The sequence below is a fragment of the Lipophrys pholis genome (assembly GCF_963383615.2).
Source record: "Lipophrys pholis genome assembly, chromosome: 4".
NCBI lineage: Eukaryota > Metazoa > Chordata > Actinopteri > Blenniiformes > Blenniidae > Lipophrys > Lipophrys pholis.
Window position 1 is genome coordinate 8,642,108 of NC_137637.1, and position 19,009 is coordinate 8,661,116.

A 19,009-nucleotide genomic window follows, 5' to 3' on the forward strand; every position below is an offset into this window, starting at 1 on the left:
CACAATGCAAACTTCTTTCATGACTTTAGCAACCTGCTGTCTGCTGTATGTATTGATTATGACTCTGTTGTGGTAATGGGTGATTTTAATATTCATTGTGATAATCCAGAAGATAACAGTACTAAGGAACTTTTGAACATCCTCGAAAACTTTGGACTTTTCCAGCATGTGACAAATTCCACACACCACAAGAGACACATCTTCGATTAGGTTATTTCCAAAGGCCTAAACATTCCTGAGGTTGTGGTGAAAGATGTGGCTGTTTCTGACCATGACCTTGTCTCATTTAAAGTCTCTATCTCAGCGGACAGCAGTAGAAGTAAAACAGAGTTTATCAGAAAACGTTACATTGATGAAAACACACGGCAAGTCTTTACCCAGACATTCACTCGCATGTCAGCTCAGCCTGCAGCTTCTATCAGCGACCTTGTAGATAACGTCAGCTCTAAAGTTATAAATCTCATTGATACCATAGCTCCAGTCAAAGCTAAAGGAGTGTGTGATAGGAGAAAAGCCCCATGGAGAAATAATAGACTAGTTAAGGCCCAAAAAAGACAGTGCAGACAGGTGGAGAAAATCTAAGCTCCACGTTCATTATGGGTTCGTGTACCTTCCGGCCATTCCATTTTCATTTTGATGTCAGGGAACGAAAAACCGGAAACCATCCGTTTTTCGTTTTACAATTGAAAATCGAAAAACGAAAATCAGATGGTTTCTCGTTTCCCAATATGCGTTTCTTAAACAAAAATCGGGAAATAAAATACGTCTGTAATTCTTTATTTCAAGTTTGATTTGCCGGAAAACCCGGAAGTCGACCCTCTTCTTCGTCTGTTGCTGCCGCTGCTTTACCATCCAGACTCGTCTGGCTTTCCCCTCGGTGATATTCTTGTATAAATTTAATGATTAAAAACTTAAAAAAATGTCTTTGGACGGTTGCGCCAACGTAATATTGGACACGGACCCCAACGGCATGACTACGGGTGAAATGAGAGTTTCAGGGAGGAATGTCTGAAGATGGATCTCCAGCAGAGCCAGGCTTCTCCACCTACATGGAGCTCCACCAGAGCCAGGCTTCTCCACCTACATGATGGAGCATCACTTCCAAGCTGAAGCTGCTTCAGCTGCTTCTGAGGTGATCAGCGTTGTACGAGATTAATTTATGATATACATTACATCATTAAAATCGCGTCTTTTCATTGATTTGACTGCAGTCTCACAGTGCCCCCTACTGTCAGAAGCAGCACACTTGCAGATTGTCCTCAGAGCTCAGTCATCACATTAAATGAAATATTTCTCAGGAGAGAAAAATCCAAATTAAAAACTAAATAATGATTATAAATGTGAGATTCAGTAGGGTAAATTTTTTGTTACACTATAATATTTACACATTCTAAAAAACAAATGATACCGTTTTGTATTTTGGTTAAAATATAATAATAAAATATAAAAATGTATTATTAGTGTTGTTTTTCTTGATACTATTACTATTAACTACCTGATGCAGCTCTGTATGCAGTTATGTGTCATTTTCATCATCTTACTGATTTATGTGTTGCTTTAATTGATGGTTGAGATGATGACGTCTTCTTCTAAAGGAAGATGTGCCAGTGAAAGGACAGGAGCAGCTTTACAAGAGATTCAACACCACAAAACAGATTTTCTGCAGACGGCATCAAAATCGATAGGTTTTCTTTGTTGCTGTTCTTTTTCTGAGCGGTACTTTGTGAAATTGACGTGCTCTGAAAATTAATATTCTGATGATTAAATCTCGATGTTGCTTTGCAGGAATGGTATTGTTAAAAAAGATTATGTTTTACTTTATCATGCATTTAAATCATTTGTTGTTGTTTACATGCACTCAGAGGTTATTTGTGATATGCAAATCCCTTTTCTTTACTTTCAGAACCATCACATTGAAAGGAGTTGGGGGGAGGATTGTATGTTTTTCTTACTGTGAGCCAAGTGTGTCTGTTGAACTAAAATTGGAATTATATTCAACTGAGCTCCAACAAAATGTAATTCTCATGTTTGCATGTCTTATTTGTTTATTGGAAAGGTTGTACTGTGACATTCTCTTCTTTCAAGAATAATGTAATAAAATGGTCTTAAACTTTGTGTATTCTGTCTCCCTGAGGTTTTTACTAGGAAATTCTCCTGACAACTTTGTAGATGAATATCAACTATAAAATAAAGGGCTGCCTGACTCATTTGCTGGATCAAGAGTTCCTCAGTCTACAAGATGGGGTTGCCAGGTTCTTTGTCTCAAGCCTTGCCTGCCAGGTCACCAGCTTTGACATCAGCCAGTTTGAGTCCTTATTGCCACTGAGTGCCGACCCTACGTCCTTTCTGGAGGCTCTGCAGCTCCTCATTCAGCAGTGAATGAAAAAGCAAAGGAAAAAAGTGCAACATGTGATTTTAACAAAATATTCATTCTTATTTGCTCTTTCAATAAAGGTGGGATTTCCATTTTGTATTTAAATCTTTTTTTATATTAAATATTAAGACAAGGTTTGTTCATGAATTAAATGAATAAAAAAAAAACATTTAACCAACACCTGGGATATGAAATAATGCAAAATTTATTCCATGCTATTTCAAATAACATAACAAAAGTAAGGTTCATTTTTTGTTTAATTTCAAACAAAAAAGGGAAAAAACATAGATTGTAGTAGAAAAGCTAACGTGCGTGAAAAGGAGTAGGGGTACGCTTAATAAATCCTAGCCCCTCTCCAGTCAATCTATTTGCACCGTGTGTATTTTTTATTTATTTTTTTATTTAAACTGCAGCAGCCAGATAAACATCTAAATCAACTGGTGGGCGAGTTTGAAGCTCACACAGACAGCCTGAAGAGGGCAGCAACGCGATGCGCCGTTGTTTACTCTCATTAAGCGAAGAAGAGGGTCGACTTCCGGGTTTTCCGGCAAATTGAACTAGAAATAAAGAATTACGGTCGTATTTTATATCCCGATTTTTGTTTAAGAAACGCATATTGGGAAACGGGAAACCGTCCGATTTCCGTTTTTCGATTTTCAATTGTAAAACGAAAAACGGGAGACGAGCTGTCTCCCGTTTTTCGTTTCCCGATATCAAATCGAAAAACGAAAATTGGATGGTTTCCGGTTTTTCGTTCTCCGACGTCAAAACGAAAATCGAATGGCCGGAAGGTTCACGGACCATTATGACATCTACAAAGAAACGCTTCGTATGTATAACCTAGAATTAAAAAGAGCCAGACAATCTTTCTTCTCTGAGATCATCACCAAACACAGTGATAATGCTCGTTCTTTGTTTAGTGTCGTGGACAGACTGACCAATCCCTCGCCATCAGTACCTCCTGAACTGTTATCAGATGCATCTTGTAATGATTTTCATCCTATTTCACCCATAAGATTACACAGATCAGACTGAGAGTCAGTCAGTCAACCTCGTGCATTACGACTGTAACACCTTAACCTCCACACAAAGATGTTCTGTCTAATCTGGTAGATTTTCACCTGTTAGACTTTGCAGAACTGACCGACAACACCTCAAACATACAACATGCAGCCATGACTCTGCAAACCCACAAAGTTTTTTAAAGATGTTTTAACTGTCTAGCTCCAGATGTACCACAGATAGTCAACAGCTCTCTTCAGATGGGTGTTTTTCCAAAAACTTTAAAGACAGCCGTTATCAAACCTCTTTTAAAAATGAGTAATCTGGATGCTTCAGCCATTAGTAATTACAGGCCCATATCAAACCTTTCTTAACTAAGATTATTGAAAAGGTAGTTTTTACACAACTTAATGCTTTTATGGCACCAAACAATGAGCTAAATGTTTTCCAGTCTGGATCTAGGTCAAACCACAGCACTGAAAAAGCTCAAGTGCTGAATGACATCTACATGAGTGTTGGGATTTATGGTTGGTTATTAGCATTAAATTACTGTAAGTAATAGATTACTGAAAGTAATAAATCACTGGTAAAGTAATTTATGAAAAATTTAAATTATTAATGGAAGTAAACGGTCATTTATTCATTAACAACTCCTAAAGTAATTGAGTAATTTCTTTTTTTTTAAATGAATAAATTATCAAAAATTATTTATTAATAAAAAAAACTTTATTTGCATAAATTTGTTATTTATGTATTAATAATAAATCGGGGCACCACCAGATAAACTGGAAATAGCTAATACCAAAATATCAGTCTCATTTATAAAAGATTTATTTAAGTTAGTTATTATTTCTGCATAAAATATAACAATCTTAAATGAAAGGGGAAGGTGTGAGATCCGAGCACAGACTGTTACAAACCAGTGAATTGTCAACAGTAAATACACAATAATCACCAAGAAGCGTTCAATTCAGCTAACAGGCGTTTATTAATAAAAATTTATTAATTCATAAATAATTCTGAAATCATCTCATAAATCAACACATTCAAATAGCAAACAACATCTAACACGGAGATCTAATCTATTAAACAGCAAACACCATGTACAAAGAGTGTGTGTGTGTGTGTGTGTGTGTGTGTGTGTGTGTGTGTGTGTGTGTGTGTGTGTGTGTGTGTGTGTGTGTGTGTGTGTGTGTGTGTGTGTGTGTGTGTGTGTGTGTGCGTGTGTGCGTGTGTGTGTGTGTGTGTGTGTGTGTGTGGATTGATGAGTGTGTGTGGATTGATGAGTGTGTGTGGATTGATGAGTGTCCCCTTTGGTGTCCCCATACAAAGTTCTGCGTCTGGATCAACGCGAGTCCGTCTTTGAGATGGTTGAATTTTCGCGTGTTGGACTTTTATAGCTGTGCGTCATGGTACGACCCCTGGGGCGCTCCGGCTGCATCTCAGCCAATCTCTTTGGGCTGGTCTCAGGTTTCCAGACCATGGGCGTGGCAGAGATGGTGGATTTCCCTGGTTGTGAGTTGCAGGGATGCAGCTTCTGAGGTGGGGGCCGGGGGGGCTCCCTGGTGGGGGTCACGTGACCAATGACGAATTTTTCCAGTGGTGACCACATATTTCTTTGTTCTCAAAGAAACATGGTCAGATAATGGAACATTACAACATCTCTCATCATAATTACGCATACGACACACAGCTCTATATATCAGTGTCAGTGAATGACCACTTCCCCTTATACTGGCCAAGTACATGCATAAATGAAATTAATGAGTAAATGTGTCAGAACTTTTTACAACTCAACCCAGAGAAAACTGAGCTCATTGTTTTTGGCCCCAAAGAAGAAAGGTTAAAGGTCAGTGCTCATCTTGACTCCATGTCACTCGGGACTTCAAATCAGGCCAGAAATCTGGGTGGAGTTCTGGACTCAGACCTGAAATTCAACAGCCACATTAAGACAATAACAAAATCAGCTTACTACCATCGTAAAAATATTGCAAGAATTAAAGGATTTCTGACCCAACAAGATTCGGAGAAACTTGGTCATGCATTTATTTTCAGTAGGTTAGATTATTGTAGCCGTGTGTTTTCAGGCCTCGGTAAAAAATCTGTCAGACAACTACAGCTCATCCAGAATGCTGCAGCCACAGTCCTCACCAACACAAAGAGGGTGGAGCACATTACTCCAACACATTACACCCGTGCTCCAATCCCCGCACTGGCTGCCTGTGTGCCAAAGGATTGACTTCAAAATCTTCCTTCTAGTCTATAAAGCTTTGAATGGTCTTGGGCCTAAATCCATCTCAGATTTACTTATAGAATATCAAACCTCCAGACCTCGGAGGTCCTCAGGAAGAGGTTTACTCAGGGTTCCTCGAGTCAGAAACAAACAAGGTGAAGCCGCTTTTATTTCCTACCTCCCTACCTGTGGAACAAACGTCCTGAACACCCGAAGACTGCTGACACACTGCTTTTAAACCAGGACTCTTAATAAATCTCTTACCTTGTTATTATACTTTTCTTCATTATTTGTTTTAATGTATGTCTTTCATTTCTTCTAAAGCTTTAATGTATTTCTTTATTCTGTATTTCTTTAATTTATTCTATTTCTTTGTAAACACTGTGAATTGCCTTGTGTTTGAATGGTGCTCTATAAATAAATTTGCCTTGCCTTGCCCACTTTTTTCAAAGGAACTGTGTGTCTTTATGTGTAAAAATACATTACTATTCATCCTAGATCACTATAATGTGACTAATAATTAACTTATTATAATAACGCATCAAAATAGGAAGCATCTATCTGGAATGAAACCATTTTTATCAGTGAATTCACATGAGAAAATTAAATGTATAACATGCTGCAATGAATCATTTAGATGTTTGTCAATAAAGTTCAATGTTTATGTCCATCTGTGCAAAACATATAGAGAACTGGAATTGCATTTCTCTTCACACCCACATTTAGAAAATAATTTCACACACTAAAAATATACAAATACAAGAAATAATTGAGGTACACATATACAGGCTAAGAATACAATAAGTTAAGAGAAGTATAAAAAGTCAAAAAAGGTAAACACTGCTGTGAAATCAACACATTAAAGTGAACAGAAAGTTATGACAAATATAAATGATGATTGACTTGGATATTTTTCAGAGTCTTCTATTGGATCAACAGTGCAAGCAGAACAATCCAGACCGTCTTCCACAGGCATCGGGTGTCACATTGCTGAGCATAGAGCAGGATCATAAGTAGTCGTAAATGCTTCCACACAAACTGTCTGTCTGACCCTGTTTGCTTCCTGTTTTGGCTCCTTGACTGGAAACTGAGTGTCAACAGGTAATAGGGAACACCTGGCCAGTGAACACAAGCCACCTCATCCCACAAACCTTGGCCCTCTGTTCTCCTTCCTTCTGACTCTTCACCCTCGTCACTCAGGCTGCCAGCATGGACCTGGACTCTGCTCAGCCTTGATGGCTTTGAGTTTGAACTAACAACATGCACCACACATGTACCATCACTCATCCACCTATATAACCTCTGATATGAAGATCACACCTGATCCATCTGGTTCTTTAGCCTCTGCCAAGTGAAATGGCATGAGAGTATTGCTTTGTCTCCCGCCATTGGTTCATAATGAGCGTGTGTGTGTCGGAGCCAGATAACTATAAGATTGTTCTTCTCTCCTTTTCATCCATTCACATTAAGTAGTTTTTTGTCCATATCTTTATTTATTTTATTTTAAATGAAATAAACAAACAAAAATAATGTGAATACATCTCTTGTTTTGCAGGATTTTTTATCCAGACACAGAAATGCTGGAATGGATGCAGTGCAAACTTTGCAAAGGCTGGCTGCATGTAAGATAAGATAAGATAAGATATCCTTTATTTATCTCACATGTGGAGAAATTTGCAGTGTTACAACAGACAGGATAGTAAAAAAGAAAAGAAACACACATAGTAGAATAAAAAAAAACAGATAAAAATACAATACAATAAAATAGAAATAGATAAATAGTAAATATTGTGCACACGGTGCATATAAGTGTGGACATGTACAGAATATGGGGGTGGATGTATTGCACATAATAAATACGTTTTTATAAATTGTTATTGTAATTGCACCACTTATTGCACAGTTGGAGTGGAGTGATATTGTCCGGTTGTGGTATGTCAGTGGTCTACTGGGAGCCGGTTTGGTTGAAGAGTCTGACTACAGCAGGGAGGAAGGACCGGCGGTATCTCTCCTTCAGACACCGCGGGTGGCGAAGCCTGTCACTGAAGGAGCTGCCCAGTGATGTGACGGTACCATGTAGGGGGTGGGAGACGGTCTCCATCAGGGATGAAAGCTTCTTCAACATCCTCCTGTCTCCCACCACCTCCACAGGGTCCAGGGGGCAGCCCAGGACAGAGCTGGCCTTCCTCACCAGTTGGTTCAGTTTGTTCCTGTCTGCAGCCGTAGTGCTGCTGCTCCAGCAGACTACGCCATAGAAAATGGCTGATAACACCACTGAGTCATAAAAGGTCCTCAGGAGCACTCCTTGCACTCCAAAGGACCTGAATCTCCGCAGCAGATGGAGTCTGCTCTGGCCCTTCTTGTAGAGAGCTTGGGTATTGTTGGACCAGTCCAGTTTATTGTTCAGGTGAACACCCAGGTACTTATAAGAGTCCACTATCTCAATGTCCTTTCCCTGGATGTTCATCGATGTAGGGGGTGTGGGTCTCTGCCTGCGGAAGTCCACCACCAGCTCTTTGGTTTTACCTGCATTGATCTGGAGGTGGTTCCACTGGCACCAGTCCACAAAGTCCAGGTTGAGTTCTCTGTACTCCGCCTCGTCGTCGTTGGTGATGAGGCCGATGATGGCGGAGTCGTCAGAGAACTTCTGCAGGTGACAGGTGGATGTGTTGTGGGAGAAGTCTGCAGTGTAGAGGGTGAAGAGGAAGCCACCAGGACCGTCCCCTGTGGAGCCCCCGTACTGCAGATGACCAGGTCAGACACTCACTCCCGTGTCCTCACAAACTGTGGCCGGTTTGTCAGGTAGTCCAGGAGCCAGGATGTGAGGTGCAGGTCGACTCCAGTGTGCTGCAGCCTGTCCCCCAGAAGCGTGGGCTGGATGGTGTTGAAAGCATAGAACATAGTGCTCCCAGCCCTCTCCAGGTGAGAGAGAGATCTCTCCATGAGGTAGAGGACGGCGTCCTCCACCCTGATGCCTGGCTGGTAGGTGAACTGCAGCTGGTCCATTGATGAGCTCACCAGGGGGTGCAGATGTAGAAGGACCAACCTCTCCAAGGTCTTCATCAGGTGTGATGTCAGCGCCACCGGCCTGAAGTGGTTGAAGTCCTTGGGGCGGGAGGTCTTCGGCACCGGTACCACACAGGTCGTCTTCCAGAGCTGTGGTACTCTCCCCAGTTGAAGGCTCAGGTTGAACATGTGCCCCATGACCCCACAGAGCTGGTCTGCACAGGTTCTGAGGAGTCTGGAGCTGATGCCATCCCAACCGGTTGCCTTCCTGACCTTTAGCCTCCTCAGCCTCCTCAGCTCACCTGGGCTGTTGTGAAGGACAGGCTGGAGCAGGGGGGCTGTGTGTTGGTAGTTGTGAGAGTGAGGGTGTGGCTGACACTGAGGGGAGGAGAGAGCGGTGTGCAGGGGGGTGGGATGGGGGTGGGGACAGCTGGTGATGGTGATTGCAGTGGGATGGAATGGGTCGGGGGAGGGGCAGATGGCTGTTCAAATCTGTTAAAGAAAATGTTCAGATCATTCTCCGCTGCTGCAGCTGTTCTTCCATCTTCCCCTTTTAGCTGCTTTTCCCCTCCCTGATCTTCCTCCTCAGCTCTCTCTGCACAGTCCTCATCTCCTCCCTGTCTTTTGATTCAAAGGCCCTCCTTTTGTCCTTGAGGAGGACCCTGATTTCAGGAGTGATCCACGGTTTGCTGTTGGCAAAACAGCGTATGGTCTGGTGGGTACTGTGTAATCCACACATAAGTTTATGTAGTCTGTGATGCAGTTCTTGAGGCTGTCGATGGTTGATGGTTGTGCCTTAAAATCCCACAAACATATGGATGAGTCATTCAGCTGTGACTGTTACACCACGAGTGAGAGCACAAGGTACTACAACAATAGTTAGTGCAATTACAGTAGGTGCTATCTTCCCATGGGCTCACCACCCGCAGGAAAGGTTCTTAATCGGTGTAATGTGTGATCCGGGTGACAGTGCTCAGACTGCTACCCCCATGACCTGAAAACGGATAAGTGGAAGAAAATGGATGGATGGATGTGTGTAGTGTGTCAGAAAGGACTGAACCACTTGGCTGAGATATTTATTCTGCACTCTGTGTTGGATGCTGTGTCTTTAAATGAGATCACTACATCCCCTAAAGGGGTTTTAATCATCAACTGTTGTTTGATGGTCACATTGTCAAAGTAAAATGTCAACTGATTCTGCATCTTGTCTACAGTTGGCTGATTAATATTATTAAATGACAGGAACAATAATTCCCAGACAGTTTTGACTTTAATCAAAGTGTAACTTTGCTGCTGCTGCATCTTTTCATTGGTTTAACAATGTATTTTTATCTGCAGGATCATTGAGGCGTTGAAGGGGGGGGGGGGATCCTGACTGTATTTTCCGGAGAGCAGATCAAGGTGAGTGAAACAAACTCTGCTGTTAGTGATTCTATTCTCTAGTGCTGAATATATGTTCTCTCTTTGCTCTTTGGCTTCAGAGCTCACATGATGATCTCATGGAGTCGAGGGTCCGTTCAAACAGAATATACCTGCCGAAGATGCCATCAGCATCACTTGCCCTCAAGCAGCACCTCAAACTGAGGATGTTGCCTTTCAGTGACCAGCAGGTAATAAAACATCTCATCAATCAAGTTTGAGAGTTTTTTACATAACATGAGCTTGATTTGTTTACTTATATTCCTCTGTATTGCAGAAGATCTTTGACATACTGAAAGAGATGGAGGAAGTCACAGGAATAAAGAACGGGGACCTGAGACTCATCCATTACGTGATGGAAGATGATTAATCGAATGGAGGACATCATAGAAGTAGAGTGGTCAATATTTTGTGTATTTGGAAACATCTCTACCTGCACCTTGTCAATGTGTTTCAGATCCTCATCAACATCCTGATGGGCTAAGGCCATACAAGGCTTGAGGCAGAGGTCGTCATAGCCAGTGGGAGAAAGTTCTAACATGCTATCACAGGCTAACCAACTGTACATGATAGTGGAGCTGAAGGTGGATTGAAGCCTCCTGTCCTGATCAGTCTTCACAGAGTGGATCTCTCTCTTATCTATCTGTCTGTCCTCTCCTCTATCCCCTCACCCCAACCGACCAGCAGGAAGCCTCCACCTCTGAGTCTGGTTTCTGCAGGTTTCATCCTGTTAGAGGGAGTTTTTCCTTTCCACAGTTGCTCACCCTTGCTCATGTGGATTTGTTGGGTTTTCTCTGTTAAAGTACCCTGTGCTTGTATATAAAATAAAGAAGAATGACATGCTTTATGATGGTTTTATTCTTTTAAAGTTGTCATAGGTATTTGTTGAAGGTTTGTCATGGACATTTACTCCTGTCCTGCTGATGAAATTACAGTTATTCTCCATTCTTGTCATTTGTTTTTCTTAATGCAGCACACATTGTCACTGGATGGATGAAGTAGGCAGATCAGTTTAGTAGCTGAACCCTGACCCTGAGCTTCACTGTGGTTACAGCTGCAGTGTGTTGTTGAAATAGGCCCAGAGAGAGTTGGACAACTTTGTCAATCATGAACGCAGCAAGTGTATACAGAATAAACTTTTCTTACATGGCTCACCGACAATTAGGGATATAAAATGACACTGGTGCAGTGATGTGAAATGTAAATGTAATGCAGAATTTAGAATAGAGCAGAGTGGACTTAGATAAGACACTTTTCTTATTTTGACCTGAAGGTAAGAAAATATGACAAATAGAATAAAAGCATATACCATCATTTCAGGATGTCTGAAATAATTCTGCCTCATTTCATTGTCAATAATTCCTTTCCAGTCATACATTATTGCCTCAAATAGCAACGTTTTAATATATTTGCAGAAATGTTTGTAGTGATTCCATCTGAGCCTGGAGATCAGTCAGAGGCTATTTTTATGATGATACTTCAATTTTCAAATCCTCCTCAAACATTTCTAAATTTTTCATCATTTACAGTAATAAATGATTTAAAGTAATTCAGCATTTTGTTTAGAATAAGAAGAATCATACAGGTATCCAAAGAAATTCAAGATCTCCTTCGCTAAACTTTTAGTTGAAATAATCTTCCCCATTCATCATGAGAGTGAATCTTTTTTTTTTCTAGGCTGTTTTTAATGTGAAATTTAATGTGGAATATGAGGGGTTTTTTTCTCCTTCCTCAATCCACTTGGCTCTGGACCTTATAAATGCACTTTGAGCTTTATTCAGATAGAATCTACCTGAATGTACCTTCCAGTGTACTTGTGCTTCCCAGAAACTGAACATGACCCATTAAGCCATGACGTAACTTTAGCCACTGACGTCATTCTGCCTTTTAAATATGGCGGCGACCACACACAAGTATGACCACTAACAAGTATGTCAGCGCCCGTAAGTCACCATCTTGATACCGCACTGGCAGGGTTTCAATTCTGGAGAAGTACGGTCACACTGTGGATCATGTACTCCTGCCTCCCACCGACAGTGGTGCTGTGATTGTGCTTTGGAACAAAATGGCGGTGACCTGCAGGAAGCTGCGATATTTCATGTACTACCGCCTCCCACCGACAGTGGCGCTGTGGTGGTGATTCGGAACAAAATGGCCTAAGAATGCGTAGGTGATCACAAGGAAGCAGCCATAATGTCGGCCATCTTGGATTCCCCACTGGCAGCCTCTCAGTTTAAGACTTAACTTAAGCAGTCTGTGCATGTGGACTTGATGGCACTTCTTCTTGGTTTCACTTTATTGGATAAAATATGTTGTGTTGGACTTATTCATGGTTCACTTACTCATGCAAGAAGAAGATAAACAGAAAATAGAACTGTAAATCCAAACAGAAGTCCAGTTGTCACATCTTTAATAAGCATTTTTAAAATGGTAAAGTGGAGGGATTGAAGGATGTGCACTGATGTTTCATTGAGAAGAAGCTTTTACAGGAATGTTTCAGTTTAATTTTCTGACCTTAGTATTTCTAAACTAAATCACACTTGAATTAGCCAGGCTCCATACAAGCTGTTCTCAGATTGTATCATTGACCATTTTTATATTTGCAGGAAAATGAGAGGTTACAAAAATTCATTGTGTTGATATGCTCAGTTGAGGGTGATCATAGAGGTCAAATTTGGTCCAGTGTGTGTTCCCTCAGTCCCAACTGTCTTGTGTCTTCTAATACTCAATGGTCACTGCCTTTGTCTTCAGGTATTCGTTGAGAGCTTCTTGTCCTGTTGAGGAAAAACACACAGTCAGGACATCAGTCCTCCATGCTATTAGAGGTTCACTGCTAACCACGTCCTTCCGTAGGGATAAAGATTGCCTGAGCCTGTGACCAACATGGAAGTCTGTGTCAACAAAACGCAAAGCATTCTGGGAAATACAGTCAAAACAACACAGACAAGCCTGCTGGCTTTTCTAGTATCTGCCGACCAGCGCTAACTGCTGCATTAAAAATAACATTGAATGGGTTGGGCTAAAGAAAACGGGAGTCGGTTCATACATGAAAAACTGAAACTGAAAAAATTGAAAATTCCAAAGGAAATCTTGTTGTGCCTGTCTCCTGCTGCCGACTGATACCCCTACCATCTACTATAGTGGGCGTGGATGGTTGGGGGTGGTGTTTAGATAAAGCAAAGCAAGCCACTTTCAGCTAGGTTTGGTCCTGTAATCCTAGCCCTAGGGTGGGGTCAAAAGTGCATGGGACCCAGCTAATTAGCTAGTGATCCATTACCCTAGCCCCCCTTTAGGCCACCCCCCAAATATCATCTCAATTGAACAAACTTTATTAGCATGCAAACTAGCATGCTAGGCCTGTGATCTACCTAAAAATCACACAGATTACTCCCCAGGTGTCCTTGACCTGGAATCTGGTCTTATCTCACATGCTAATCAGCTAAGCTAACTAGATAGTATTAAAAAGCATTAAAAACCATGCACTGTGTGTGTGTGTGTGCGTGTGTGCGCCCTGGCTGGTAAACCACGGATACGTCCGAATTGTCCCTCCTACCTCCTTATCTATCAACTTTACCTTCACTCTGTGGATGACGTCACAGGATTAAGGAAAGGTGTTAGGAGGCTTCCTAAAGGAAATAGTGAAAGGCAATCACGTTGGTGTGGTAGTCAGAACGCATTTTCACTGAGTGACATCATAATAATCCGACGCAAGTTAGTGACGTCTGCCGTGGTGAGGGAAAGAACTACAAGGTTCAGAAAATGGACTACAAAAAGCGCATTTGGGTTTTATATGATTTAAAGTTGTTCAAGGCAGACTATTGCTTTGGTAACTTACATGATCCTTTTTCTGACATCGTGAGGTTCCCTGAACGCTCGGATGAGCAGGTCCCTTTAAATGTTGCCGCAAGGAATTGTGGGGCAGCATGAGCTCGCCTCCTTTGCTAAAGGAAGCATCAGTGGTTCCTATGCTAAAGGAGGCGCTAAAGGAAGCAACGAGGCCTCCTTTCCTTTGCTTATTGAGAATTCAGACAGTCCTTATAATGGCCGCCACAAAAGTCGATAGATGAGATAGGAGGGACTATTCGGACGTACCCCCTGACATCACATGTCCACTTTATCAAAGGAGCAGTGTGTGTTACCAGGCAGATTAGGTGCAGCTGTGTCTGTTGCCATGGAGACGGCGCACGTGACACTGGCTCAACACCTGTCACTGAATTGCAGAGGCTGGCTCACATACAGTCACCAAATGTGATGCGCACCTCCTGAACAACTGATTATAGTTCAAGAACCATGACACTGGGTTGAAACATTTCTTCACCGTCAGCGTCAGAAGAAGTTGAAGGACTTATAGGAGCTTCTCATGTTTTAAAACCCCGTGAGGAGTTTAGACAAATGTCTCAAATTTTGGGTTTGAGTGAGAAAATGTCTCACCAAAATACATTGGAGTGGATGGGAGGAAATTGAGCATTTGCTGCCAATTAAGTCTTTTTTTGAGAGAACCGCTTATTTCCCGACAAAATGTGCCCCTTGTTAGAAGCACAAGGCTTGTAGCTATGTTTTCATGTATAATATGATGAGAAAGAGGAAGAAATGTGGCCATGCGATGAGAGAGAGAGAGAGACGTTTTTTGGGGGGAAAATCTACAGCTTCTCCCACTCTAACAAAAATCACTCTAACTTTTCACACCCATGTTAAACTCCGAAAACGGCTGAAAACTTTATCAAACTTGAAGGCTCACAGATTAAAATTGGGCGGAGATGTGAATATATGTTTTCACTTCTGAAGAGGACAAGAGTGGCTACATTTTAAAATTTGAAGTAAGTCAAATTTCCAAAACCGTTTGCCATTTATAAAAGTCACAGCACACTATTCCCGAATTTTCTGCACGTTTTGATGTGCTTTTTATGCACACGCTCCAAACAGTGCTGGACTAGTTATGCGCCGAAAAAACAGTGCCAGAAAAATCTTTGAAAAATTGTTGCCGTCCTTGGAATAGCAATCTTAGCGCCTCGCCTTAAAGAGGCAGGCATTACGAATTATAGGTGTTAAAGGATTAGATCTGTATGAGCATTCAGAGTGATCAGTGGATGTTAACCTGTTGCTAAACATTCAACACTCACACGTTTATAATTATACGATTTTAAGTGTGTACACAGCAAGTGTTCATCAGCTTCAGATCACTGCAGCGAACACAGAGTCTGTTTACTGATGGATGAACGCAGGACCTTGAGATGTCAACAGTAGATTGGAAAACTATCGTCACTTCAAAAGGTATGATTCTGCTATTACTGCATGTTGTGTGCTAGTGTTTTTACAGTTCTGCCTTTTTACAGTTATACCGTTATACAGCGGGCAGAGCAATGTTGTATGTAAGGAAACTTCCTATTGCTGTGACCATCGTTCGTGGCCTCTTTGTGACCTCCGAGACGTGGCTTGAGCTGTTTTTTGTCCTTGCTGGAATACGATAGAAGCTCATTGCTTTGCTTTTCTCATTTGCTGTTGCAGTTGACAATGCAACATGTAAACAACTGCATTTTGTAACAGTCTGGATTGGATTCAACCTATACTGACGCCTCGGCTCGACTCTAATTCTCAAAAAAACTATTTGCATTCCAGATCTACACACATCTCACCAACAAAAACCTGTATGAGCAGTTTCATTCTAGCTTCCGTCCCCAACACAGAACCGAGACAGCCCTCTTAAAAATAATGAATGACCTCCTGATGGCAGCAGACACTGGATTCCTCACCATTCTTATTCTTTTGGACCTGAGTGCTGCCTTTGACACCATCTCACACAACATCCTCCTCCATGCACTCTCCTCAATCGGCATCACAGGCACACCCTTCAACTGGCTTAAATCATATCTCTCTGGCCTCACTTAATTCATCCACCTCCACCCACTGATATCCCAGCCATCCCCCGTCACTTCCGGTGTCCCACAGAGTTCTGTTCTAGGTCCTCTCCTTTTCATAATCTACCTTCTTCTCCTCAGCAACATCTTCCGGAAATATAGTATCAAGTTCCACTGTTAACCGGATGACACCCAGCTCTACCTCTCCACTACACCCTCCTCCAGCCTCCCTCCCACATCCCTCTGTGATTGTTTGCACGAAATAAACACCTGACTCTCTTGCAACTCACTCAACTTAAACAGTGACAAAATCAAGGCCCTTCTCATTGGCATTAAATCAATTCTCTCCAACAATGACAATATTTCCATAAAAATTGAAAACTCCATCATCTCTTCTTCAGGTTAAGAGTCCTCGACAGCTCTTCCTCAATTTTTTCCCACTTTAATAACATCTCCCGAACAGCTTTCTTCCACCTTCTAAACATCTACCACCACATCCACAGGGACGTATCCCTCCTTCAGAGCCATCCTGGTTCACGCTCACGGCTAGACTATTGCAACTCACTTCCTCAAAAAACCTCCATAAACTCCAACTCATCCAAAACTCAGCTGCCCAGATCATCACTCGAACCCCTCCACCCACCACATCACCCCAGTGCTCCAGCAGCTCCACCGGCTCCCAGTTCACCAACAGATTTTGTCTTTCTTAAGAGAATATATATATATATATATATATATATATATATATATATATATATATATATATATATATGTGTGCACAATTATTAGGTAACTATTAGTGTGCAGAATTATTATGCAACTAAATGAAAAAACAAACATTTTCCCATCTCTCTTTTTTTTTTTTTTTTTTTTTTCTTTGCCCTTGTCCTGTTCGGCAGCTTGGGCGAACAATATGATGTGATTGAGAGCCTTCGGAGTCAGAACAGTTTTTGCTCTTGCAACAGGGAGAGACCTGGAGTCTCCTCCTGTTGCCGCCTCCATCAGAAGTTGGCATGGCTGCCGTACACGACCGGGGGGGAACGCATAAAGAGAGAGAGAAGAGAAGAGAAGAGAAGTTGAGGGGGGGGGATACAATACCCTTGTTGCGCTACATATATTATTTGCAGCTATCACACTGATCCAAATACTTTACAACTGTTATTGGATTAAACCAGCCTGAGCAGCTCTATCTAGACAGAAAGGTGATTTTCCAGGCCGTGAGCCCCCCCAACTGCGGCGGCGAGGCCCCCAGCCCAGGAAAAGCGAAGGCCCGAACAGGCCCCGGTCGGAGGACAGTCAACTCTCGACCCCCAGGAGCCTCATATCCAACCCCCCACTTTCCCGCCCCATGATACTCCTCCCGATCTTGATTGATAGACCCACACAAGCCAACCTCCCCCCCACAGACACCCACACGCACACCCACCCCCACCCCCACCCCCACCCCGACACAGACACAGACTCAGACAATCACACGCTCACACGCTCACACACTCACACACTCGGGGGGGGGGGGGGGGGGGGGGGTGATGCCTCTCGCCTCCCAGGCTGCCAGCCGGGCCCCCACCCGGCCACCGCGATATCCCATCCTCCACTAATCCAACAGAGAATGGGGAAGGAGCACCGCTTCCAGCCCCCCCACGAGCGCCACCCCTGAAGGAGCGCGCCCCCCGCATTCCAGCCACACTCACCCCGGGCCGGGGTGGGACCCCACCTTGTGAAGGTGCTGGGGGGAGCCACGTCTCCCGCCTTCCCCCCACCCTATGTGTGTGTTGGATGCATGTAAGGGTGTGTCTTTGTGTTTTGAAGAGGTGGGTGCAATGTGTGTGTCTATGGTGCGGTTTAAAATTGGGGGATAGCGGGGCCCGGGCGTTCTACCGTTGACAAGCGGCAGAACCCCGAAAGCGGCTTACCCCCTCAAGACCCTGCATGACTAAGTGTGGTTAAAATTGTGGGTGGTGCAAAGTCGGGAGAGGACCCAGACCGCAGTTAAGTAGCTTGGACCCCCCACCCTAGGCACCGCCCCACTGTTTCCTATTGTGGAGTGACCATTTAGGTCATTAAATGGAATAAAAGAGTTATTGGAGATAAGTTGTTCTAAGTTTCTTATTCCTTTATTTTGCCATCTTCGGAAGTTTATTGGTTTCTTTCTTTGCAGGATGTCGGGATTGTTCCAGATGGGTGTGAGTTTGCAGGGAATGAGTGAAGATCCATTCATTTTAAGAACTTCCCACCAAGCTGTCAGAGATGTGTTTATATTGATACTTTTAAAGCAGCTGTGTCTTTTGATGACAGGACTGAAGAAGGGAAGATCTCTGATTTGGAGATCTTCACAGAATGTTTTTTTCAATGTATAGGCAGCCTTCATCTAAGGGTTTCTGATTAATCCATTTTACAACATAAAGTAGTTTATTGGCCAGATAATAATTATAAAAGTTTGGGAGTTCTAAGCCACCTTGGTCCTTGGTGTCCTATATTTTTTTAAACTTATACGTGATGGTTTGTTTTTCCATAAGAATTTTGAGACATGAGAATCAAGAGTGTTAAATCAAGTTTTTGGTGGTTTTGTTGGTATCATTGAGAAGATGTAGTTAATTTTAGGCAGGACCATCATTTTGATTGTTGCTACTCTCCCCATAAGTGAAATATGGAGTGTCCTCCATCGAGTGAGGTCCTCTTCTATTGTTTTAAAAAGGGGGGTGTAGTTTAAGTGCACCAAGTCTGACAGCTTGGCAGAGACGTTAATGCCGAGGAAGAGACTCCAGGTCTCTTCCTGTTGCAAGAGCAAATACTGTTCTGACACCGGAAGGCTCTCAATCACATAATATGCCCAAGCTGCCAAACAGGACAAAGGTTAAAACAAAACAAAAAAAAACCAAAGAAAAAAAAAGCAGGGCCCACTGGTTCTCAATAGGGTTAAGGTCAGGTGAGGAAGGGGGCCATGTCATTATTTTTTCATCTTTAAGGCCTTTACTGGCTAGCCATGCAGTGGAGTACTTTGATGCATGCGATGGAGCATTGTCCTGCATAAAAATCATGGTCTTCTTGAAAGATGCAGACTTTTTCCTGTACCACTGCTTGAAGAAAGTGTCTTCTAAAAACTGTCAGTAGGTTTGGGAG

The 19,009-nt window shown here is 42.5% G+C and overlaps 1 protein-coding gene across 2 annotated transcripts in view; it reads right to left on the reverse strand.

The window, feature by feature from the left end:
* Window positions 1-10,875: 10,875 nt before the first annotated feature.
* Window positions 10,876-19,009, reverse strand: part of LOC308109049 (cytosolic 10-formyltetrahydrofolate dehydrogenase-like) — a 116,552-nt gene continuing 108,418 nt past the window's right edge. The window contains exon 23 of one of the 2 annotated variants that reach the window (XM_080462395.1): window positions 10,876-12,808. In XM_080462395.1, coding sequence (XP_080318521.1) covers window positions 12,753-12,808 — 56 coding nt within the window. In that variant the 3' untranslated portion in view covers window positions 10,876-12,752. The remainder of the gene's footprint in view (window positions 12,809-19,009) is intronic. The other variant, XM_080462396.1, reaches the window with a different exon arrangement.